We start from the raw sequence: 24,031 nt of genomic DNA, 5'->3' as shown, positions 1-24,031 counted from the left end.
TCGATGTCTGACAACCTGTTGAGTTTCAAAGCCATTATCTTCGACTGCTATGGCACGCTCTGTGTACGATCCATCTTACCTTTCGGTATAATCATCCAACGATGGCCGAGTAGGACTGGGAATCTGGCATCTACAACGCGCTCCAACCACTTCTCGCTCGTTATCCTGACTCAGCAGGCAAATGGACGCGTAAGGAGGCGTTGCTGGCCTTCACCGAGATTGAAAAGGATCTACAAGCTAAAGACCCGACTGTTCTGTACCGCGACTTGTTGGCGAATGCGTATACGGCACTCAACCACAAACTCGCCCAATCAGAGTCAACTATTGATATAGAACGCGAAAGTGCGGCCTTTGGAGCATCAATAAAAGACTGGGCTATTTTTCAAGATACGTATGCTGCGCTGCGGGTCTTGCAGAAACACTACAAACTCGTCATTCTGTCCAACGTCGACTATACGTCGTTTGCCCATACTCACACAAAGCTTTCTGGGGCTCCTGAAAGCGAACTCGCAGCGTATACCCGGCCATCTGGCTCATCGCAATGGCTACCACACGGTTCAAACTCGCCATTCTCGTTGATATTGACCGCCCAAGACACGGGTGCCTATAAACCTGATCCGAAAGGCATGCGTTCTGCGTTGGAGATTATTCAACGCGAATTTGGGGTGGAACCAGCAGAGGTGCTGGTCGTTGCACAAAGTTTATACCATGATATCAACCCATCCAGCGAGTTGGGTATCACTGGGATTTGGATTGATAGAGCGGGGGCGGTAATGGGACTAGAAAGCATTGACGAGACTCCAAAGTGGCGTTGGTCGTTCAAGACACTCGGGGAAATTGCAGACAAAATCGAAGTGTAGTTGTATGGATGTCGTCTTGTCGAGAACATGAAACTTGACTTTGACTTTTGACCCTTGAAATGGTGGATGGATGGGCAATCGGTCATTCCACTCCACCGTGTTGGTCCTGCCGACAACCAACCTTCTATTGGAAATTTTCGAATGCCTTTTTGATCTAGAGCTTATAGTCAGGCCCTTGCCACGCCTCTTGTGCGTTCCCTCCATCCCCAGGCCGCCCACGCTCTTTCTCTCCCTCCTCCCTGTCCTTACATGTCGTCCTCCCGCAAACCCACAGCGACAACGACCCCCAGCCCCAGTTTTACTGCCGCTGCAATAACTGGGGCTCCACATGCCAATGCACTTGCTTTCGTCTACCATATTGACATCTTTTTGCTCGCACTCGCAGCAACTCTGGTATTCTACCGCTCTCCGCGAGCCTTTGCTCGGCTATGGCGACTCTCTGAATGGTCCAACGGCCATTTGCTCCGTTATCGTCAACCACGAACACCTCCTTCCATAGTCGTGAGCAGGGGCTCTCTGAGAAGGAATAACCATCCTACAACGAAGGAACTTGACTCGGAACTATCTCACTCGCATGTCCGTCACGCGCATCGAGTAAACTCCAGAGGCGGTTCCGTGCAAGTCGCGTATCCACCTCATGTTGCATCCACCATGACCCTTTTACGACCACTCATCTCTCCCCTCAGCACGCGTATTTCCCCTGGATTTACGTTTGCTCAAGTCCTTGTCTTGCTTGTCTATATGTCCGTCCTCATCTACCCACTTTCTGTTGCGACCCCCGGCCCTTTTGTTGACCTCGATCGAACCGCATGGATTGCGACTTCCCAACTGCCGGTGGTCATTTTGTTTGCTTCCAAGAACAACGTACTGGGCATGCTGCTTGGAGAGAGCTATGAAAGCGTGAGTGATAGCATCAACTATGGTGAAGACTGACTGTCGAACAGCTCAATTTTCTGCATCGGTTTGCGGCTAGAGCTTTTGTCCTTTGCTGTAATGCCCACGGCCTTGGATATATCTTCCAATGGTGTCAAGAGGGGGTATTCAAGACAAAGATCAGAATCTTTGCCCAAACACACGGTCTGCTAGCCTTGACCGCTGTCAACATGTTGTTTTTCTTTTCGACCTCATTCTTCCGCGCCAAGTACTACCGTTTGTTTGTCAACACTCATTTGCTTGGGCTGGCCACTCTCTTGCCCGGATTGTGGTTCCACAAAACCCGACTTCGGCCGTTTATCTACGTTGCGCTCGGGTTTTACGCGCTCGATCACGCTCTACGTCTTCTCAAGACACGTACGCACATCGCAACTCTTCGACCGCTCGCTGACATGGGCGTGACACGTATCGAGATCCCTCAGATCACGGCTGGTTGGCGGGCGGGCCAACACGTGCGCATTCGAGTGCTTACCGGTGCACTTGGTGTCTTTGGATGGGCGGAAAGTCACCCGTTCACGATCGCCAGTATGAGCGGAGCCCAAGAGGGACTGGTTCTCATGGCAAAGAAATCTGGCGATTGGACGACCAAGCTGTTTGATTTCGCCAAGAGCGGTGGTTTTACCGCGGCTGGTGTCGGCAGGAATGTCCGTGTCGTCGTGGAAGGGCCCTATGGCGGACCTGGCCATGCAATGTTCAACAGCTACTCCTCAGCAGTTTTCATCGTTGGTGGTTCTGGCATTTCTTTCGCCCTCTCAGCCATTGAGGAGCTCGTGGATCAAGACTTGCGAGGGCAATGCCGTGTCAAGGTTATTGAGCTCATATGGACGCTCCAAGACCCTGCGGCTCTCCTACCACTCTACACCCACTTCAACACGCTCATCGAACGCTCTGTTTTCACTCGCATCCGGATTTCGGTGTTTTACACCCGCGCACCAATTGGCAAGTTCCCATTCGCCGAGTCCGCCTTCCCAACGACCAACCTGACCCTTTCACCCGGCCGACCAAGGTTTTTAACCATGCTCGAAAACAGTATCGGTCGAACGGTGAAGCTTGGGGCGGCTGGTGGCAAAGACGAGGAGAGATTGACTGGAATACTGGTCGCTGTGTGCGGGCCCACCAGTCTTGCCGACAGCGTTGTGGAAGCAGTAGGAAAGCTAGAACCGTTAAGAAAGGACCAAGTCGGTGGTGTGGAGGTTCATGAGGAGTGAGTTTCACGTCATGTCTTTACTCTTTCCTGGCTAATAGGTCTCGTTGCAGAGTTTTTGGATTCTAGAAAGGCAATCAACTTATTCATAGTGTATTATTGCGTGCAGCTGTTGACAGTTAATATGAGCTTTGGTCTCATGCATGTTGTATTTGTAGTCGAGAGTTTATAGGTATAAAGAGGAACAAAAGATGACAGAGTTGGGTCGTTCAAGCATCTCGGAAGACTTTTCGAATTTCTCCTTCAATTCGTTGTTGCCGATGACCTTTGCTGCTTGGGCCATCTGCCGGAGCAATTCCCCAAGTCGCCTGAAAACGCGGATAACGCTGCCCTCAAATTGATCCGTGAGCTCAAACACAGTCAGTAACCATTGTGTCCAGGAAATAGGCAAGATACCTTGCAAATGTCAGAAAACGATGCGCCGCGGCACCATTGGACTACTGCATCCATTAATTCCACTCTGAAAGAGGCAACGTATTCGGTTTCGTCGAGCTCAATTTTTGACTCTTTGGAGACTTTGGCAATACGCTTTGCTATTTCTTGCATCGACCGCAATGGTGCTGCAAGCTCCTCCTTCAATTTGGTGATTTGCTCACTCTGAAAAGCCTGTCAAGATATTCGAAACTTGTTGATGTAGTGACAAACCTTCTCGGCAAAGACGAAACAGCTAAGGAGAGCTGCACATTGCTCAGGTGACAAAGAATTGAAGGCGCCGTTGAAGATTAGCTCAGTGAGAAGCAGCTCGTCACCAGAGCTTATCTCGCAGGCCACACGACCCTTCATGTCGACGATGTCGGCAGAGTCAGTGAAACCTAGCCGCCGCAACACTCTTTTTCGTGCCTTTAGTTCCTCCATTTGCAAGACATCGCGGGTAGCTTGTATTCGCCGTTTGAGACCACGAATACGGTCCTTGATGGCTTCTCGCTCTGCGTACTTCTCGAATAGCTCAGGTAAACGCGAGTCCTTGTGAAGCGGACTTGAAGACATTTTCTTCTCCAACAAGGCAATTTTCTGTCTTGATTAGAATGTGCTTTGCAACAGCAGTAGCGGGTGCTAACCTGAATCAAAGCACTGAATTTTTCGTCCTTGATGCCCAAGTTTTCGACAGGGTCCAAGAGGGCAATCCCATCTGGGAAACGACGGTGAATCTCAAGGACACTTTTCCAAACAGTGTCACGGGCCGCTTCGGGCCGGAGATCTTTGGGAAGGAATATGCGTAGATGGCTGAGGGCCTCAAGGGTGGAAAGCAGCACAGGGACAACTAATGCAACGCCCTTTTGCCCCGGAGCGCACGGTTGCACACCAGTGGGAGCAGCTGTTATTGTCTGTTTGTCCTTCGTGCTACTACTTCCCAGCGCACAGTTGAGGAGGACATCGACGATGTATTGCTCGTGAGGTGGGATTTCCTCCCCTTTTGGTATGGGTCGATTCTAATAACGATAAGCGCGATTGAGAGGCTGGTAATATATATGTACTTTCGGTGGGAGGCGTTTCTGAAAGTTGATGACGACACCCCAGCCAAAATTCTGCTTCTGGTATTTGACTTTGACAAGTCGGCCGGCTTGTAGGAATGGGAGAGAGTACGTTGGATGTGTGACGACAGCTCTGAAATCGGCATTCATTTGGTCAAGCTGAGTCCGATACTGATAATATTCTTCGACGAGAGCCTCGTCAGGAATCCGTACGGCGGCCTTGATCGCCTCTTGCGCTTTGAGTTCTGGGAAATTTGATCAATAGTGTTCCAGTCCATATACCAGATTGAACGCACCTTCCTCCAATTTTGGGACACCTGTGCTACTCTGGAATTGGAAGAAGCACTTTTCAAGCATGAATTCGGGGCTAATCCCTTCGACTTTCATGAGATTGAGAATCATATTATACCCCAGGTGGAATGCTGAATCAAGCCGGTCAGCCTCGCCTTTCACCATGTTGATTGCAGCGCTAGGTTCCAGTTTCTCGTCGCACATCATGATGACTACGCCACGCTCATCGAGACCACGACGACCAGCGCGTCCAGACATCTGGATGTACTCTCCAGACGTAAGGTTTCGGAATTCTCGTCCATCGAATTTGCGCGTGGTGGTGAAGACGACCGTCTTGGCAGGCATGTTGAGACCGATGGAGAAGGTTTCTGTGGCGAAAAGCACTTTGATAAGTCCCTCTTGGAAAAGAATCTCGATGACCTCCTTGAGAATTGGAAGCAGGCCACCATGATGGATGCCAATACCGCGTTTGAGGAGCGGTAAGAGGTTGGATATTTGGGGAAGTTCACGGTCAGCAGGCGACAGGTTCTCAATAGCGTTTGTAAAGATGTTGGTAACGAGCTCTTGTTCGTCAGAAGAGTTGAACTCGAATTTAGACAGTGTCAAAGCCAAGGCCTCACACTCTCGTTTCGCGAAGGCAAATACGATGACAGGATTATAGTTTTTGAGCATTATCATCTTGATCAAACGAGAAATGTCGGAGGGTCCTGTGGCACGTGAGGTTTGAATTCATGAACAGACAAAAAATATGTACCCTTGTTTCCGCCTTTCCTTGTTTTACCCTTTTTGCCTTTGCCACTCTTCGAGTCTGCGGGATCTTCGCCCATACCCTCCTGTAGCTTGGCCATGGCTTTGCCAAAATTGTCTTCCCTGAACTCGCCCTTTTCGTTGACTACGAGGTAGATCCCCTCGCCACCAGACGGAAACATGTAATTTTGGAGTGGTGTCGGTCGGAAGTCGGTGTAGACGACGTGGCAAGGCTGCTCATGTGATTTTGAGATCCATTCTGCGAATTGCATGGCGTTGGGGATAGTCGCGGAGAGAAAAACATAGTGCACGGTGTGTGGTAGGAGGATGATGGTTTCTTCCCAGACCACACCACGTTCTTTGTCACGCATATAATGGATCTCGTCGAAAATAACCCAGGCCACTTCACGCATAATTTCAGAGCCGCGATAAAGCATGGACCGTAGAATCTGCCACATGGTTAGCAGATGCCTTCTCTCTTGAGAGCTTGCTTCACCTCAGTGGTCATCACGAGACACGACGCCGACGGGTTAATAGTTACATCTCCCGTCATTAGACCTACATCGCCGAACTCTGCTAACATGTCGCGGTATTTTTGGTTACTGAGCGCCTGGAAAAAAAATAAGAAGGGACACACGGCGCGAAAGAACTACCTTTATTGGACTGGTATATATGACACGCTGCTTATTGTTCAAGCATTGAGCTATTGCATATTCAGCGACCACGGTTTTTCCAGCACTGGTATGAGCGGAGACGAGAACACTTTCGTTTCGCTGGATGGCGTAGATGGAGACACGCTGGAAAGGATCGAGCTCGAATTTGTATTCGCGGTCGGGTTTTGTAGGGGGGACGTGTTGTGATATTGGGATGTATTTGTAGCCTTGAGGAACCGCGACTTGATGGCGAACCTAGGATGGAATGAGTCGATTGAGTGGAAATTGATAATCAAGTTCAACCTGGTGGCGGAGTTCGAGCCGGGAGCCAGTTTCCACTGTAGAGCCAGTAAGACCAGCACTGGCAGCAACTTCTCGTTTCGCTTCGGTCTCAAAGTCGTCCAACACCACAGGGTTGGTCGCATCGACTTTGACGCGTTTGGGAGAGGACGGGCCAGCCTCTGCGTTGTCATTGTGTTGCGTTGGAGTTGGCGCCTTGCGTTTTCGAGGCTCTGGATTTGATTCTACATTGAGATCTTCGTCCGGCGGTGCTTCACCGTCCAAGAATGAGAAGAGATCCATCCAAGCAACTTGAAGGAAAGAAATTGATCGGAGTAAGTCACATTTGTGTCACGGACTCATTGCCTCGCTCTTCCGCCCACCTTCACCTGTTTCGAGAGCCCGGACAATATCATCACCGTCGGCCATGTCTCGAGCGATGAATGATGAAGAGGTTCTCAATGAGATGAACAAGATGGTGAATAATTGAACCCCTCTTCAAACTCCAACCGTATTGAGGTCTCTAGGTTGCTTTCATCAAGCAGGAAGCGATGGAGAAAGCGCGGGAGATACGTGTCAAGGCCGACGAGGAATTCGCTATAGAGAAGGTGAGAGACATGGCTGCCGCAATCTGGTGCCGATGCTAACAAGATCGTTGAGGCGAAACTGGTCAAGCAGGAGCAGCAGGCTATCGACGCACAATATGAGAAGAAGCGCAAAGGCGCTGAGGTTTCGCAGAAGATGTGAGTATATTTGTCCCTTTTAGCTAATACCCACTCATTCCGTCGTAGTGCACAATCCACACTGACCAACAAATCTCGTTTGAAGCTTTTGCATCGCCGAGAAGAACATCTCCAAGAGCTCTTCTCTTCAACTCGTACTCTTGCTCTTCAACTTGCAAAAGATGACTCCCGATATGTTCAGTTCCTCGAAGGGGTCATTGTTCAAGGATTTCTGCAAGTATACGAGTCAACTGTGACAGTTCATTGCCGCAACCGCGATGTCCAACTCGCCGAACAGGCTGCCACCAGTGCTGCCAATACTTTCAAGGAGCTCAGTGGACGGGATATCAAGTTTGAGGTCGATGGGAGTCTCGGAAATGATAGGTTGGTCCTTGTCTTGCCTTTCCTTCTGAGCTTACGTTGCGTAGTGCTGGTGGAGTGAAGCTTGTGAGTGGGTCTAGGAGGATCACTCTCGACAACACTTTGGATGAACGCTTGCATTTGTTGGAGGATCGTGTAAGTTAGCACTTACTTCCTGGGACACTTTCCAGCTCACGTGCTTCAGATGCTACCCGAGATACGCACAGACCTATTCGGGGCTAACTCGAATCGCAAATTCTACAATTGAGGCATGGACACTATAACACGATATTTATAATCCAGTAATGTACTACATCAAGACCACGCAACGACCTTGAGTTTCTTGACAATTTTTTTGGATTGAGAGTTATTTCTCTTAAATCACGTCACGGTCACACTTGCGACGATGCTCAATCCGCAATGGGCTACGACTGTATCGCCCATCGAGCTCTTGGTGACAAGAGCTTGCGACGCCTCACTGCACGAAGCCAACTATGCACTCCACCTTGAAGTAGCGGAATACATCAACCAAAAAAAGGCCAACAATCCCCGAGATGCTGCGATGCTTATTGCCAGACTCGCATGTAACCGCAATCCCCATGTCGCTCTACTCGCCCTTGCCCTGCTAGAAACTCTAGTCCAGTCATGCGGCTACCCATTTCACCTCCAAATCAGCACCAAGGAATTCCTTAACGAACTTGTCCGCAGGTTCCCCGACCGGCCACCACCCTTTCCCGGGCCAGTCATGTCGCGTATATTGGAGACAATTCAGAGTTGGAAGGAGACAATTTGTGTTGAATCGCGTTGGCGGGAAGACCTGACTAATATCCTCGATATGCACCGACTCTTAATGCACAAAGGCTATCGTTTTCGACACGTACCACGCGCAGCTCCTTCCGCCTCATCGAGCGCTAATACCGTTGCTGCCAACCTAAAGAGTGCGTCAGAACTGGAGGCAGAGGATAGGGAGGCGCAGAGTGCTAAGCTACAAGAGCTTATCCGACGAGGAACGCCAAAGGACTTGTTGGTTGCCCAAGAGCTTATGAAATCACTTGCGGGTGCCGATCCCGCCAAACAGCCAGATTATCGTGGTCAGGCTCTCTCTGATCTCGAGCGTTTGGAGAGCAAAGTCATTCTTTTGGGCGAAATGCTTGATAACGCCAATATGGCTGGTGGCGAGCGAACAGTTCCGGGTGATGTCTATGAGGTGCGTTTGCCTGCCTCGTTCCATCCCTGCTAATTAATTCACACTCTTCAGCAAGTTGCCAACATTCTCACTACTTCTCGTCCAAAGATCCAAAAATGGATATCTGATGCAGAACAAAATGAGGACGATTCAGAATCTCTCGGTGAGTCGTTGCTGGTTGCTTCCACGTCTCTCATGCGGTATTAGACACTTTACTCCAGCTCAATGATCACATGAACACTGTGCTTAGCCGCTACGACGCGTTCAAACGTGGAGACTACGCGGCCGCAGCTAATCCAGTACCTTCGCAATATTCAAGTCAAGCTGCGAATGCCACGTCATTGATAGACTTTGACGATATTGCACCTCCCGCAACATCCTCTAACCCAGCCAATGAGCTCGATGGACTGTTTGGACTGGGCACGCTATCAACGCCAACATCCTCACCACCTCCGATAAATCCTGCGACACGACCCACGAATGCACAGCTTGGCGGGTCTATCATGCTCCCTAGCACGCCAACCCCAGGAGTAGCAGCACAGCAGCCAACAATGTTCGGTCACTTCCAACAATCGCATTCTAATGGGGTCATGAATGGACATAGTATGCCGACCCCACATCAACAATCTCAACCTACGACTTCTCAGGTGCAAGGAAAGGACCCATTCGCGGATCTAGCAGGGCTGTTTTAGCATGTAGCTTTTTATTATACAGAAATTCTCTATATTGGAGCACATTTTGCTCATCAAGTGCCTAAACGACGTCAAACAGCCGATCGGAGTTTTTCGGACCCACGTTTTCCTTTGAAGACACCAACAGTTCAAGTTTTTTGCTGAGTCCAACAGCCGCAGCGAGGTGTGCAAGTCGCGTTTGACCTAGCTTTAAAAGCATATACCCGTCACACAACCCACGTTGTGATGCCCTTACTAGGTTCCTTCCGCCACTCATCTCGCGTTTTCCGCACGACAATGCGTCCCCTCACACTCGATGCCTTGAATCCCCAGCTACAAGAGGTTCAATATGCGGTACGGGGGGAACTAGCAATAAAGGCCGAACTCTACCGCGACCAGCTCAAGTCTGGCAGCCACGACCTTGGGTTCGACAAAGTTATATCCTCGAATATTGGCAACCCACAACAGAAGGGACTCGACCAACCACCCATCACCTTCACGCGTCAGGTAGCTCGATGTTCTGCCTCTCGTATATTCCGTTCAGATTTGTAGATCGCCGCGTTGTCGGAATGGCCGGAACTCGCGCAACTTGCTCCGGGTGTCTTTCCGTCTGACGTCGTTGCCCGTGCTAAAGAGCTTTATCATGAAATCGGCTCAATTGGGGCCTATTCGCACAGTCAAGGCGTACCCTTCATCCGCAAAAATGTCGCAAAGTTCATTTCAGGTGAGTAGATTACTTTGAGACGCGTCTGAATTGTATTCAAGCTGAAACTAGACCGCGATGGCTTTCCTTCCGATCCTGATGACATATTCTTAACTGCTGGTGCCTCTGCTGGCGTGTCTCTCCTCATCAATATGCTCATCACCGACCCGTCGGCTGGCATTCTTATTCCCATTCCTCAATACCCACTTTACACTGCCGCTCTCGCTCAACATCATGGTCGCGCAATTCCATACCTCCTTGACGAGTCATCAGGCTGGTCTACATCCGTAGCATCCATTGCGGAAGGACTTGCTAAAGCCCGTGCTGAGGGAACATCCCCCAAAGCACTCGTTATTATCAACCCTGGAAATCCCACTGGCGCCTTGCTCACGCGCGATACGATGGCCGATCTAGTCAAGCTATGCGAAGAGCACTCCCTCGTGCTTCTCGCAGACGAAGTCTACCAAAACAACCTTCATCGTGCCGCCCAATACCCTTTCACCAGTTTTAAGAAGGTTGTACGGGAGCTGCAATCTCCCGTGCCGCTGGTTTCCTTCCACTCCATCTCGAAAGGTGTTTCTGGAGAGTGTGGTCGTCGCGGAGGTTACTTCGAGCTGACGAATGTGTCGGCTGAAGTCCGTGCTCTAGTCTACAAGCTCGTGTCAGTTGGTCTTTGTCCACCTCTCGCAGGCCAAATTGGAGTTGATAGCATGGTCCGCCCACCGAAAGAGGGTGAGCCGAGCTATGATATGTGGAAGAAGGAAACGGACACAATCCATGCTGCGCTCGCATCACGAACTCGGTTAATGGCGGAGCGTCTTAATGCTCTTCCGGGTGTGTCCTGTGTTGAGAGTCCCGGGGCCCTCTATTTGTTCCCCAAGATTAACATCCCAGAGAAAGCTGTGAAGGCTGCTCGGGACGCAGGCAAGGAACCAGACGCATTCTATGCACTTGCTTTATTGGATGCGACCGGTATATGTGTTGTACCAGGCAGCGGCTTTGGTCAAAAGGAGGGTGAATGGCACTATCGACTGACTTGTCTATGTCCTGGAGTGGAAGAGTATGTTGGGAAACTGGAGAAATTCCATGTTGACTTCACGGAAAAATGGGGCTGAGCTTAGAACATCTACTAGACGTTGTGGTCTTCCCAAAAAAATGAAAAATCCTATTGGAAACTTAAATTATAACCTATTTATCGGGTTCCACCGTAAACGTCGTCATATCGTCACTCTTGTCGTTCAAGCTTGGTGTCCATATGCCTGACTGGGTTGATTGAAGGGGTACGCGTTTGGTTGGGTCGCGGGAGGCGCATAGGTGGCATTGGGTTGATAGTAGCTGCTCATTGAGGCGGAGGCGGAAGGATGCATCACATTGGCTTCCTCTTCCTCTTTAAGTTGCTTCACGTAGCTGGTGACAACCAAAACAGCGTCTAGAGAGGAAACATAAGGAAAAAATAACACTTTTGATGGTTGCGGGGGCTCACAGAGTTCGATCAACCAACTCAAGCAGTAGGAGACGATAGAGACTATCTTCAGATACTTGAAGCCATTTTGGCAACGGACTGCGGCCGCGGGATCCGTCGGGTCCACCGAATTGTTGATGCAGACAATCAGGGCAGCTTGATTGCTACGCTTGAAAAGCGTATAGAGCGTATAGATACCCGTCGCAATGCTGAATCCGAGATGCAAAGCCAACATCGTCCCGAAGACTGAAACAAGTCCACGTTGCTTAGTCAAGGCACCAAAGAACCTGCAAATTTGGTCGGATGCGTTGGGCAGTTAATGGGAGGTAACACCCACCCAAAGGCGCCGACAATGCAGAGGACGGAGAACATCACAGCATGGATATAGAGCGAGATTTCATCATTTTTAGGCAGGGGATTTTCATCTGATTCACAGTTAGAGCAGGAAGCGCATGAGGATGAAAGAGGGGGGCGCACGGAGTTTTGTCACCTCCATCCATGCCAAGACGGAAACCGCTCCTCCCAAAAGCGCAATACCCAGACTCAGAAGCTGGATGTTTGGTCAGCTAGATACTCCTGAAGGCGATCTCGACGTACAAATACTCCTGTGGTGGGTCAGCCCAATTCAAACAAAGGGTAATGTGCTTACCGAGTCGAACAGGCAAGCAGCAACAAAAATGACGAGTACGAACGTAGGCCATCGTAGATAAAGTCGGTTATAATAGAAGAATCCGTCGAGGATGCCTAGTAAAACTTTGCTGAAGAACACAAAAGCAAAGAAAGAGGCGGGAGGAGAAAAAAACGGTGAGGTCGAAGGGAAGGGTGGGCACAGCCTAAACGAAGGAACCCAGACTCATCAACTGAACTCTTATATCGACGGCGGCAAACTCAACACATGATCGCCTGATGGTACCCTCACGACAATACAGTCCGATTACTTGGCCAAGTGATGGCAGTTATGTACTTCAAGGCCGAAACGCCATGGCTTTGGTTTCTTTAAAGTCCTTTTTGCTGAAATGACCGAGCCTTTTCTCTTGCTCTTCTCTGAGAGGCTCAGCGTTCGACGGATCAGAAGAGTGAATGATCCGATGATTTAAAATACATAATTGCACAGATCGATTACGTGGAAAACTAGACGGTTTGAACGTTTCAGTGTTGCACCAATCGCACAAGAGTTACTCACCTGGACGAAGAGGGATTCCGGCCAAGGAATCAGTTCTGAGTGTGCACCAACATACCATTGTTGCTCTGCCCCATGAACCGATTCAACAAAGCGATTGAACTTTCCTGACGACCCAGGAGCCCGTTCTAGATCCTTCAACCCTAGAATATGACCAATAGTTTGCGCTGCTGTCTGACGCAACGCATTAGAAGACGCAATGAATTTCATGATTCACACTCACAGCCTCGAAAAACTGAGAAGCCAATAGCCTACAAAAGATCAGGATCATGACCAAACAACAACGTTCCTGGGACCCGCAGTGACATACCCATTCTCTCCGATACCCAAAATTGGACTATGTGGGTTAGCAGCCTTGGAAAAAGGAACATGAATCCAGTGTTTCGAGATGGGAAGCGACATTACATTAGCTTCCTTAAGGCTGACGAATATTCGTGAGCCCTGGGTAATCTTGATAAAGTCGACCACTGTGTCTGCTTGCGCCGCAGTGCGATAGACCCCCCAGACAGGTGGATTGGCGACTTTTGTTTTCCCTGAGTCGATTGATTTTCCGACGAATGATACGCACCTAGAGCTGAGCGGATAAGTGCGCCTATTTCTACAGTGGCCTCCGATGATTTGACTTTGGACAAAGCCACGATGCGCCGTCTATCTTCAATTCGGGCGTCATCCAGGTAGAAATCGACAATATGAGCGACGGCCTGTGACCAGTGCGCTGCTGTGGGGACAACTTCCATGAATAGCGCGGTCGCAACAACATCCACATCGCTCTTTTCGGAGTAGAGTTTGTTGAGGACCGCCACACGTGATGAACGGTCAGGATCAAAGAGCCATGAGCCCAGGTGCTTCTTGACTGTGCTGCTGAAGTCATGAAAGGTCTTGAGAGAGCTTTCATGCAGACGCCAATCGTGCGAGGGCTCTGTGTTCAAAAAGACGTATCTGACCAGCCAATGAATGGGAAGCAAAGGCACAGAATATAACACTAACCGGCATACATCAGAGAACGATTGATATTGGGCTTGTTCTCCTTTGGCTCCACCGAGAAGAGGCAGTCCAGCCTACTTGCTTTAGAGATGTGCCAACAAGAAAGAGGAAATGCTGACCAAATCCTCGCAGATCCAATGAACAGGAAGCAGATTGATAACGTCTTGAACAATGTCGACATATTGTAACGGTTTGGGACTTCCGATGTGATCAAGACAGTGCCTCTTAACCAACCACTGAGTTTTGGCAGCGAAATAGTCTGACCATTTGTGGAGTTCCGAGAGTAATATGCGTTGCACCTAACACAGCTGGTTCAGCCTCCGAGAGCATTGAAACGCCATCCGTACAAAGGAACTGTCGACATCACGCGGACCGACCACTGCTTTTAGTCGATGTGCGTATGGCCTTGGGAATACAGTCTTGTCTTCAAGAACCTGACGAACTCCTGCAGGAGATTTAATAACGATGACATTTTCTGCCCCGGGTGAGATGATGGGTCGTGTCCAAGTGTACTTTGTCTCTAGTTCAGGGTTGTTTTCGTGAAGATTCTTGCGCATGTACTCTGGATCAAGGAAAGGAAAGTGGGCATATGCGGAGCGTGGCGGGTAGTGGTCTGGAAGAGTGCGAAAGAGAAGCTTGGTGAGCATACCGCCATATGAACCATCCTGAGTGTCGAATTGACAGTCATGATAACCCCAGGCAGTTAAGTTAAACGCTGCCTCGCATAAGCTGGAGGATACCAGCACTGTAACTCGGACGTACGCGTGAATTCCACCGTAAGGTAGCGGTCACCGCGTGTCAGACAAACAGCGTCGGCCAAGATCGACCGCGAGATCGTGTAACCAGGGCAAAGTCCAGCACCTGCCATAGGGGGTTTAGCTTCTTCTGCTTGTAAACCGACATAGAGTTCAAGGTTTTCAATATCCTTATACAGCGCCTTCGCCGCAGTCTGCGCAGACTTGAGTATAGGAGCATTGACCAGAGAACGCAATCCTCACGCTGACTTCCTTGTCGGCATTCCACTCCTCAAAAGTAGCAAAGGCTGTTGGTCATTCTAGTCAGGAATCGAGAGCAAGACATGTCATACGTTTCAGGCCAAGGAAGCGACGAAAATCGTTCATCTGGTACAGGCGTTCAAAAATTTAGCTGACGACAAACGCTCACTCACGGAACATGTTCCCCATCGACGAGCTTGTTCAATCCCGAGAACTTCTATGACACGCAGAACCTTGGGAATTCCTCGAGCCTTGTAAGAGCCAGCCCGCCAGGATGTCGAATCTTGCAAGATTTGGGCAAGATCAGAGTCTTGAAAACGACCGTCAGGGCGACGTTCCAGCCTGATAGTATTTAGTCCAGAAATTCCCTGATAAGGAAGGCCAGTCACTTGTCGAATGTCCACTTTCTGGGATCCGGATCTGCAGTCAGCTTTGTGTGCGCAGCCTGAATGAACTCGCGGATGGAAATCTGCCAACAATATGAGCACACAAGGACCAAGTATATCATGTGATGATTACGTTCTCAACATCATCTCTCTCGAAGATTCCTTTGAAGAGATCTTCCGTCCATTGCGTGTCCTTCTCAGATAGTGTTGCATGCCAGCGGTACAGCAGATTAAACTCAATAGAGACCACATTACCCTCCCCTCTCGGTGACAAAGCGTGGTTCGCTGAACGCGATTGAGACAAAGGGTCGAGACGCCAGCTGTAACCATCTCGAACAAGGCCGAGAATTGCACCAACGTAGTCTGTCGCCTCCTTTAGATTGAACGTCTCGACGCTTGCACAGAGCTCACACCTCCCAGAATAATTTTCATGAAGTAACCACAGTTCACAAGCCTTGCTCGGTTGAAGATCTCGTCACTGTCGGGGATGAGATGTAGTCGGGTGGTTGGGAAGCCCATACTCTTGTCCCAATCTTTCCTTTTTGTCCTTGAACTCGGATTTGTAGGTGCCGTTCTCGTTGATGTCCCGGATTTTTTGGGCAATATACTTTCAGCAGATCATCAGTCTCAAAGGCCAGTAGAAAGACTCGACGAACATTGTGGTTGCGATTCAATAGAACCAATAGAGCACAACTTGCAGGAGGCATGAACAGCAGTCGGCTGTCTGCAAACACGTCTTTGTGTAGTTGACCACGCCCATCTTTGCTGCGCACACCATCGCATTGAGCCTGCGAATCGCCATAGAGAATACTTAAATCAAGGTAGCTGCTTGTCAAGTTTACCGTGGGGTTGTGGCTGTCCGTGTGGAAGATGCTATGAATAACGAGATCTGCAAAGGCGAAAAATAGAGCACTGATGCCTCCCGGGTGGGGAATAAATTTTTCGCGTTTCAAGAGGGTGTCAAAGACAAGTCCTGCATCGGGTAATGTCGCGGGAGGGATGTGGGAGGTTGAAGGAACTGATCGAGCATATGGGGAACCAGCAGCTCCCAAGGTAGGAATGAGAGGGTTATAATTAGAGCCGTTGGCGCTTCGGAATGCATAAACGAAGGGATTAGAGTCTATTGGTGGCGTAGTTTGTGGCATGATGCTCAGATAACTGCTTGGAGGGTGTGGCAAGTCTTTGTAAAGGATGTCGATTAGCGCGTCCTGGAGCTTCGCGGTTATTGAACCCAGTGTTGGATGCGTCGAGAGCCTGCTCATGAGCGTCACGATATTCTCGAGCTAGCAAAACGTCGTTTATCTGCACAGGAGAGCGAATAGAACACAACTTGCCAGGAACTTGCGGTCATCAATCGAGGAGAAGTGAGTGACTGCATCGAGATAACTGGACTAAAAAGTCAAAGGTAAGAGCAAGTTAAGCTCAACATGAAGTTGATTCCACCAGATCACTGAGCTCGACAGCATCGGTTCTAGTGCGGGCATCGAGGGTGTTTGGGGAGATGTCGACTAGAGTCATGGTGGATGGAGGGTAGAGTGTGGTTGTCTAGCATTTATGTAAAATAAAAAGAGACTAGATTTTGGATCACGGCGTTTGGACATCGGGGTCGGAGGCAAAGTGAAACGAGATAAAACTACGCCTAGTCTACATGATAACACAACAGCTATTCTGCTTCTTGGCAGTCTTGTAGAACATCTTGCTCTGAGCAGAGAGCTGGTTTGACCGATCCACCAGTGTGTCTAAGCGTTCGCCTCGTTCAAGCACTGACTCGATTGTCTTGTGCTGAACCAGAAAATGTTAGCCACGGATGGAACTGACTCGCCGAGTAGGCTTACCAGAACAATCTTAGTCTCGTCCAGTTCCGCCTGGACTCGCATAATAGTGTCTGCCTGGCGTGGGTCTTGGTATCGGCTGATATAGGTGGAGAGCTCCGAGAAGGAAATGGATGACGGGTTATCCCACGACGATTGCGGCACCTTGGCCACAAATTCATCCAAAACTTTGGTCAATAGGGAGAATGCTGGTCGAACAGGATACTCCTGGTCGGTTATGATCACCGCTGTGAAGAATGAGCAACAATTGCCAATCCAAATTAACTTACCCGCAAGTTGCTCTGACCCTCCTCGGTTGTAGACATGCGCAGTATAATTATTCTCCTGAACGCTTTGTCGTTGACCAGCTCCAGTTCGTTCCGCCACCGTCTTGGAGAAGAATGTCATGAATTCGCCGACCGATCCTCGCTGGTAGAACGAGAACGAAGAAAGGTCGTTTGCGGTCGCAAGTAGGGTACTCGCTCCTGACTGGGGAGCCTGGATTATGCTTATGCTGAATATCTTGACCATGGCTGTTGGATGAAAGCAATGCGATCACGAGTTGATGGACTGTGCTAATAAAGTTCATCAAGGGTATCTAGTCATTAAAACGCGTCAAGGTCGTAAGCGATAGGATAGCAATAATTAGGTTTCTGTTCGTAAGTCATCGTGCCTTGTCCCGGACATCCTTCCAGAATTCATCCCATCGTGCACCTTTCTCCTCAGGCGAGGGCGGCTGGCTGAACGCATCTTTCTGTGCGACTGCTATCCGGTCCAACGCTTTGATCAGCGACGGGGTTGCAGGTACAGCCCCCAATGGAGGAGATTTTGACTTGACTATTGTTTGCTGAGATGTGCTTGATGTGGAGTTGGCACCGGATGTGTGCCGCTTGAGGAAACCTGGTTTCCACTCTTCTCCGCTATGTTTACCTCCCATATTTGTCACATCATCTTCGAAGTCAGAGTACTCTGGCGCTTCTCCGTCCCTCAGCTTTTTCCCCTCCCGAACCTTTTTGACTTCCCTGTCAAAATCCAGTTTCCCCCCTTTGGGCGAAAGGTCATCAACGAGTGTGGGCGTTGTGGAGGCAATAGATGTCTTCTGGCGTAGCCATGGTCGCGGGACTTTGCTAGTTGGACTTAAGGGCGGCGAGTTAAGCGGATCGTCGTCGTCGTCGTCAGAGTAGGAATCTCCAACAGGCTTGAATTTAACCCCATCACGCTTTTTGCTAGACATGCGTGCCTTGAAGCGTGTATGACCCACTGACCTCCCCTTCTTGAGGAAAGCAGGACTTTGTTGGAACTCAAAAGACTCTGAACCCTTTCCTGGCGTCAACTTGACATCGTCTGCGTCATCATCAGGAAAGACTATGTCCCTGGGAGGCTTGGTGGCGGGAGAACTGCCGAGCACACGATCCCAGAAAGATTTGACGGGAACGAATGTACCAGCACGGTCAGCGGCGTTGGGTAAATTTGACGCATACGTTGCAAGATAACTGTCCCATTTCTTTGTGGCCAAAGTCAGTTCGTCCCAAGACAGAAAGCCGGGTACGCACCTCGTCTGGGCATTCTCCGAAAGTGCGCCGTAAAAAGAAGTCACAAACAATGCCGGCGGTAAGGAAAAGGAAGAAGCCTGCACTGAGGCCCTTCTCTTTGGTCGTTCCCCAGGTCCCAGTCTCGTCTTGAGCCTCCCATAGGCGATCCCAGACATTAGCCCATGATGGTATATTTGCGAGTAATGCTATCGAGAGAACGACACCGAAGGCACCCGTCACAGAAGCGCCAAAACGGACTGCAGAGCGCTGAATCTTGGGGATTGGAAGGAGAACGAACAGAGTTGAGGTGGGAACGAAGATGGCGGTAATGATGATTCGAGCCAGTAGCGAAGGATGTATAACGACAGAAACCCCGAGAGAGAAGGCAGCCCTATGGAACTTAGCCGGGTTATGAGCTTGACGCTAAGACTCACCCGCCGGACAACCCAATGAAGGTGAGTGCGCAATATCTCCATCGACCGGCCAAAAATGTCGTGATTAGACCGGAAAGTAGCCAAATAGGCACGAAAGACCTAGGGCTGAGGGAGGAAGATGAGGATATCGCCGGAACGAGTAAACTGAGGAACGTCGATAAGTGCACTGATACAGTCGAAGTTAGCCGCGGAAACTCATATCAACAGTATATAAGGCACCTCCAAAGGCATAACCTGCAGCAAGTCCACCGACACCACCTTCCAACAGAAAGTGGATGCGCTTTCTCTGTTCGAATGCGCCGGGCAGGACACCATAACGCTCAACAGGAAAGGACCGTGTGCGATCGAGGGTTAGGAATGCGCCAGCGAGGGTCAGGAGGAGGGAGAGAAGTAGCATGGGGATGGCATAGGCAAGAATAAATGGAGATGTAGGAAGCAAGACAGTGAGGAAGGATTCGTGAATGGTCATGACGATATGGGGCTGAGAAGGGACGGCTGACAAATAGTATTGACGGCTCTGTCAAAGGCTAAATCACTGGTCGTTTTTATCTTGGGTCATCCTATCCTGCTCTCCAAGACTTGTATTCAACACGGTCAACTATCATGTTACCAAGCCACCTCGTTAGTGTCAAGCCGCAATTCATCTTTGTCATCTCCTCTCTGCGGAGTTTATGGATTATTGTTGAGGAGATACGAGCGTTCTGAATTTGGAACTAGTCGCGAGTAGATAGAGCTACACTAGTATTGTTATCCCCGACTCTCTCTGAAAGAGAGAAGAGGGTTTTGTGTTGATTACAAATATCTGTAAGGTCTACGTTGCTGGAGACCGTTTTTGACTTTGGAGGCTTGAGGCTTGAATCCGAATGTGACGCGCCGTGACTTGCCCCCATGTACGCGCCGTCATCATGTTTTTTGAGTCGCAATTACTGACTGACCAATTCTAGGGTCGCTGTTGCCGTCGAGTCGCCTGATATCGCACGAGCCAGTCTCCATGTTCGCCTCCCCTTCGCTGCCCACCTATACGCTGTCCCATTCCTGTCTCTTTATCCACTTCTGGCCTATGCCTACTACGTCAAATACGACGAATGGCTCGTTTCGGAAGAATGGACTTTCCTTGCTTGCGTAACATTGGGCTCTGCGCATGCCCTTAGCTTCCTAGTCACTCGTTGGAATGGCGGCGCAAGAGCATGGATAACTACCAACACCGCAAAATCACTCAAGGAAGCTGACTGTATCAGAATTGTGCCTCACCAGCACCGAGGTCAGGGCGAAATCGTGCCATTGACAAAGAAAAACGAATCCGACTTGTCTACGTGTACATTCAGTTACCAAAGAGACACCTACGTCGTGCAATCATTGGAACCATTGGTATTCGCCCGCCTCCCGTATCCTTCCACTAGCCGTCCGCCCCTTGGAGATTTTCTCCAGCCCAAAAGCCTCGCCACCGCCGACGTTTCAAGCCTCATCTCTCTCTATGGCGGAAACGAATTCAATATCCCTATCCCTTCCTTCACTGAGCTCTTTGGAGAGCACGCAACCGCCCCCTTCTTTGTGTTTCAGATATTCTGTGTTGCCCTTTGGTGTTTGGATGAGTATTGGTACTACAGCATCTTCACCCTCTTCATGCTTGTGATGTTTGAGTGTACTGTTGTCTGGCAGGTGATTATCGTCTACCAGTCTGCAAAGACGACTGATATCAATTCTCCCCAGCGTGTCCGCACTCTTACTGAGTTCAGGACCATGTCTGTCGAACCCTATCCTATCCAGTGCTATCGTGACAACAAATGGCAAGAAATCCAGACAGACAAACTTCTGCCCGGCGATGTCATCTCTCTTGGTATGTTGCCTGTTTTAGAAACTTCATAATCGTCGCATTGTTCTAACCGAAATTCAGCGCCCCAGCAGAACGAGTTGATTGTACCTGCTGACGTCCTTCTTGTTCATGGAACTTGCATCGTTAATGAGGCGATGCTGTCGGGTGAATCCACACCACTGTTGAAGGAATCTATCCAGCTACTTGATTCCAAGGAGCAACTCGATGTTGATGGCTCTCATAAAAACGGCGTCCTTTTCAGCGGCACCAAGGTCTTACAAGCTTCTGCCACCTCGCAAACTGGTCTTGCTGCCCCGATTAAAACACCGGACGGCGGCTGTCTGGGTGTTGTTTTGCGTACCGGCTTTGGGACTGCTCAGGGACAATTAGTCCGAACCATGATTTTTAGCACTGAACGTGTTTCCGCCAACAACCTCGAAAGCTTCCTATTCATTGGTTTTCTTCTGGTGTTTGCTATTGCTGCCAGTTGGTATGTCTGGACCAAGGGTATTGAGCGCGATCTCAAGAAGAGCAAGCTATTGCTCGATTGTGTTCTCATCATCACCAGTGTCGTTCCGCCGGAACTGCCGATGGAACTATCTTTAGCGGTGAACGCGTCTTTAGTCGCTCTTTCGAAGTTCGGTACGTGCTCTAATACAAATAGGCCTTCGCTCAAAGAAGAGATAGCAATCTATTGTACGGAGCCGTTTAGAATCCCCTTTGCTGGCCGAGTCGATGTCTGCTGCTTTGATAAAACGGGTACGATCACTGCCGAAGATCTTGTGTTGGAAGGAGTTGCGGGTGTCGAGTGAGTAGCTGAATGGCCAAGCCTAGCTCCTGGTGTTGACTTTCTTGGACAGTCCAGCCAACAATCTCCAACTAGTCGATGTTAAGCAAACATCAAGGGAAACGACTCTGTGTCTAGCTGCTGCTCACGCGTTGGTTCGTTTGGATGATGGAACGGTTGTAGGCGACCCTATGGAAAAGACCACCTTGGCAGCATTGGAGTGGAATCTTGCTAAAGGTCTGTTTGTGTGAGGAGGGCCATACGTGAGACTGATCATTATAGGCGATTCGGTTACCCCTGCCAGCAACAATGCACCACATCGTACACAATTATCTATTCGTCGTCGGTTCCAGTTTTCTTCCGCGTTAAAGCGTATGTCGACCATCTCGACTATGCCTGGCGGCAAGACTATTTCGGCTGTCAAAGGCGCTCCGGAGACCATCAAGGGCATGCTTGGTGATGTTCCTGCGCATTACGACGCGACATACAAGTATTTTACTCGCAAAGGCAGTCGTGTTTTGGCTCTTGCAATCAAGGACATGGAGTCCTTGTCGGTGGATAAGGCGAGTCGCCGCTTCTTAACCCTGTCTTGCTAACTTGACCAAGATCAACAAAATGTCACGAGATCAAGTGGAGAGCAATCTCAGCTTTGCCGGGTTCCTGGTGTTCCATTGTCCTCTCAAACCGGATGCCGTTGAAACTCTCAAGATGCTCGCGGACTCCTCGCATCGCGTATGTGAAATGCTACCTGGCTATCTGCTTTAGCTGACCGATCCTAGTGTGTGATGATCACTGGCGACAACCCGCTGACCGCCGTCCACGTAGCTCACGACGTCGAAATAATGGACCGTGATGCTCTAATTCTCGACCTCAGAGAGAATCCTGCTCATGATGGTGACCTTATCTGGCGCAATGTTGATGAAACTACAATCATTCCCGTTGACCCATCTCAACCTCTCGACGAATCTCTGTTCAAACAATACGACATTTGCATCACCGGTGCGGCCATGAAGCAATATCAGGATCGCCCTGGCTGGAAGCAGCTTGTCCAAAATACCTGGGTCTATGCACGAGTCTCGCCTGCTCAGAAGGAACTCATCTTGACGACCCTCAAGACGCTTGGATACATCACGCTAATGGCGGGTGATGGGACAAATGATGTTGGCGCTCTCAAACAGGCACATATCGGAGTTGCCCTTCTGGATGGTACCGAGGAAGATCTCAAGAAGATCGCCCAACGACAGCAAATCGAGCGTATCAAGAAGGTCTATGAGAGTCAGCTTTCCATTTCAGCAAGGTTCAACCAGCCACCCCCAGCAGTCCCTGCCGCAATCGCCCACTTATTCCCAGATGCAGTAGCCGCCCAGCAACGAGCTGCTGCCGACCTCGCTGTGGCCCGCAAAAGAAATCCTATGGAAAAGGTTCGTCAATCACGTTCAAAATCCTTTCCCCACTGTGACACATGTTAGTTCAACCTCGAGGCCATCACTAGTAAGATGGCTGAGATGGACGATGAGGAAGAGGTCCCGAAGATCAAACTGGGTGATGCATCTTGTGCGGCACCGTTCACTTCAAAGCTCTCTCATGTTGCAGCTGGTAAGTCTCTTCTTTTCTGTTCAACTCGACAACTCATGTTGTAGTCTCCCACATCATTCGCCAGGGACGATGCACGCTTGTTGCCACTATCCAAATGTACAAAATTCTGGCGTTGAACTGCTTGATTACGGCATATTCTCTGAGCGTTCAATATCTAGACGGGATCAAATTTGGAGACTACCAGTATACCATTACTGGCGTCATGATGTCCGTTTGTTTCCTGTGTATCTCTCGTGCCAAGGTGACCTTTCCTCCTCATTTTGACATCGAAATCTTATCCAGTCAACAGCCGGTTGAAAAACTCTCCCGTGAGCGACCTCTGGGCAACATCTTCAATCTCTACGTCTTTCTCTCCATTGTCCTGCAGTTCGCCTTGCATATTGTGACCTTGGTATATATGACCGACCTCTCTCATGCACTTGAACCGTATGTTACTTATCTGATCGTCACCTCATTGCTATAACCACACTTCCAGTCGCGAAGGACCTATCGATTTGGAGGCCAAATTTGAGCCCAGCTTACTAAATACCGCCATATATCTCCTCGGCCTTTCACAACAAGTTTCAACATTCGCGATTAACTTTCAAGGTCGTCCTTTCCGTGAAGGTATCCGAGAAAACCAGTATCTTTACTGGGGTCTTGTCGGAGCAAGCGCAGTCGCTTTCTGTGGCGCTACCGATTTCGTTCCTGAACTCAATCGGTGGTTGCAAATTGTCGAGATGTCCATCTCTGTGCGCTTTCCTCTCTAGTTCTTTCACTGTTAGCGACTAACTTGACTCGTAGTTCCGAGCGCGTTTGACGGCAAGTATGGTCATAGACTTTGCTGGATGCTACGCAATTGAAAAGACTTGTAAATATCTATTTGCGGACTTGGAGCCCAAAGAGATGGTCACACGAGGCCGAGAACGACGAGAAGCGCGTCGGATGCTGGAGGAGAGCAAGGAGGAGTAGAGATTGTAGACTAATACTA

General features: G+C 49.7%; 10 protein-coding genes across 10 annotated transcripts; 5 read left to right on the top strand and 5 right to left on the bottom strand.

Moving 5' to 3' along the window:
* Window positions 1-3: 3 nt before the first annotated feature.
* On the top strand, window positions 4-3,066 carry MIND_00605000 (Iron reductase; the record flags this gene model as incomplete). The annotated part of the gene is made up of 5 exons (XM_037362805.1): window positions 4-63; window positions 114-856; window positions 1,028-1,760; window positions 1,805-2,997; window positions 3,051-3,066. The coding sequence occupies 5 exons, from the start codon at window positions 4-6 to the stop codon at window positions 3,064-3,066; spliced, it is 2,745 nt and encodes a 914-aa protein (XP_037220726.1).
* Window positions 3,067-3,163: 97 nt separating this feature from the next.
* MIND_00604900 (uncharacterized protein) lies at window positions 3,164-6,742 on the bottom strand (the record flags this gene model as incomplete). The annotated part of the gene is made up of 10 exons (XM_037362804.1): window positions 3,164-3,346; window positions 3,394-3,594; window positions 3,643-4,008; window positions 4,056-4,427; window positions 4,473-4,714; window positions 4,766-5,467; window positions 5,515-5,956; window positions 6,004-6,117; window positions 6,161-6,415; window positions 6,464-6,742. 10 exons carry the CDS (start codon window positions 6,740-6,742, stop codon window positions 3,164-3,166), a joined length of 3,156 nt encoding a protein of 1,051 aa, XP_037220725.1.
* A 124-nt stretch (window positions 6,743-6,866) lies between these two features.
* Window positions 6,867-7,789, top strand: MIND_00604800 (Vacuolar ATP synthase subunit E; the record flags this gene model as incomplete). Its single annotated transcript, XM_037362803.1, has 6 exons — window positions 6,867-6,917; window positions 6,967-7,047; window positions 7,100-7,182; window positions 7,231-7,545; window positions 7,590-7,677; window positions 7,727-7,789. The coding sequence occupies 6 exons, from the start codon at window positions 6,867-6,869 to the stop codon at window positions 7,787-7,789; spliced, it is 681 nt and encodes a 226-aa protein (XP_037220724.1).
* A 138-nt stretch (window positions 7,790-7,927) lies between these two features.
* MIND_00604700 (VHS domain-containing protein) lies at window positions 7,928-9,399 on the top strand (the record flags this gene model as incomplete). Its single annotated transcript, XM_037362802.1, has 3 exons — window positions 7,928-8,728; window positions 8,780-8,870; window positions 8,915-9,399. The coding sequence occupies 3 exons, from the start codon at window positions 7,928-7,930 to the stop codon at window positions 9,397-9,399; spliced, it is 1,377 nt and encodes a 458-aa protein (XP_037220723.1).
* A 180-nt stretch (window positions 9,400-9,579) lies between these two features.
* MIND_00604600 (Alanine aminotransferase) lies at window positions 9,580-11,196 on the top strand (the record flags this gene model as incomplete). The annotated part of the gene is made up of 3 exons (XM_037362801.1): window positions 9,580-9,885; window positions 9,931-10,102; window positions 10,154-11,196. The coding sequence occupies exons 1-3, from the start codon at window positions 9,625-9,627 to the stop codon at window positions 11,194-11,196; spliced, it is 1,476 nt and encodes a 491-aa protein (XP_037220722.1). The 5' UTR covers window positions 9,580-9,624.
* A 123-nt stretch (window positions 11,197-11,319) lies between these two features.
* Window positions 11,320-12,244, bottom strand: MIND_00604500 (uncharacterized protein; the record flags this gene model as incomplete). The annotated part of the gene is made up of 6 exons (XM_037362800.1): window positions 11,320-11,510; window positions 11,565-11,830; window positions 11,881-11,968; window positions 12,021-12,093; window positions 12,141-12,148; window positions 12,193-12,244. The coding sequence occupies 6 exons, from the start codon at window positions 12,242-12,244 to the stop codon at window positions 11,320-11,322; spliced, it is 678 nt and encodes a 225-aa protein (XP_037220721.1).
* A 418-nt stretch (window positions 12,245-12,662) lies between these two features.
* MIND_00604400 (uncharacterized protein) lies at window positions 12,663-16,606 on the bottom strand (the record flags this gene model as incomplete). The annotated part of the gene is made up of 19 exons (XM_037362799.1): window positions 12,663-12,674; window positions 12,727-12,897; window positions 12,947-12,974; window positions 13,034-13,244; window positions 13,292-13,662; window positions 13,711-13,781; window positions 13,827-14,006; window positions 14,055-14,422; window positions 14,470-14,656; window positions 14,706-14,749; window positions 14,795-14,828; window positions 14,876-15,044; window positions 15,092-15,171; window positions 15,222-15,451; window positions 15,502-15,566; window positions 15,610-15,695; window positions 15,745-16,371; window positions 16,414-16,479; window positions 16,532-16,606. The coding sequence occupies 19 exons, from the start codon at window positions 16,604-16,606 to the stop codon at window positions 12,663-12,665; spliced, it is 3,075 nt and encodes a 1,024-aa protein (XP_037220720.1).
* A 126-nt stretch (window positions 16,607-16,732) lies between these two features.
* MIND_00604300 (SNARE protein) lies at window positions 16,733-17,430 on the bottom strand (the record flags this gene model as incomplete). The annotated part of the gene is made up of 3 exons (XM_037362798.1): window positions 16,733-16,870; window positions 16,924-17,147; window positions 17,190-17,430. 3 exons carry the CDS (start codon window positions 17,428-17,430, stop codon window positions 16,733-16,735), a joined length of 603 nt encoding a protein of 200 aa, XP_037220719.1.
* Window positions 17,431-17,563: 133 nt separating this feature from the next.
* Window positions 17,564-19,334, bottom strand: MIND_00604200 (uncharacterized protein; the record flags this gene model as incomplete). Its single annotated transcript, XM_037362797.1, has 4 exons — window positions 17,564-18,403; window positions 18,453-18,822; window positions 18,866-19,031; window positions 19,085-19,334. 4 exons carry the CDS (start codon window positions 19,332-19,334, stop codon window positions 17,564-17,566), a joined length of 1,626 nt encoding a protein of 541 aa, XP_037220718.1.
* Window positions 19,335-19,753: 419 nt separating this feature from the next.
* MIND_00604100 (Cation-transporting ATPase) lies at window positions 19,754-24,012 on the top strand (the record flags this gene model as incomplete). The annotated part of the gene is made up of 12 exons (XM_037362796.1): window positions 19,754-19,764; window positions 19,810-20,702; window positions 20,760-21,320; window positions 21,366-21,486; window positions 21,539-21,702; window positions 21,748-22,019; window positions 22,072-22,197; window positions 22,245-22,886; window positions 22,935-23,061; window positions 23,106-23,487; window positions 23,537-23,792; window positions 23,845-24,012. The coding sequence occupies 12 exons, from the start codon at window positions 19,754-19,756 to the stop codon at window positions 24,010-24,012; spliced, it is 3,723 nt and encodes a 1,240-aa protein (XP_037220717.1).
* Between the last annotated feature and the right edge of the window lie 19 nt (window positions 24,013-24,031).

The sequence above is a fragment of the Mycena indigotica genome, assembly GCF_014461135.1.
Source record: "Mycena indigotica strain 171206Taipei chromosome Unknown Mind.scaff0005, whole genome shotgun sequence".
Classification (NCBI taxonomy): domain Eukaryota; kingdom Fungi; phylum Basidiomycota; class Agaricomycetes; order Agaricales; family Mycenaceae; genus Mycena; species Mycena indigotica.
This window is presented reverse-complemented; position numbering and strand designations above follow the sequence as displayed.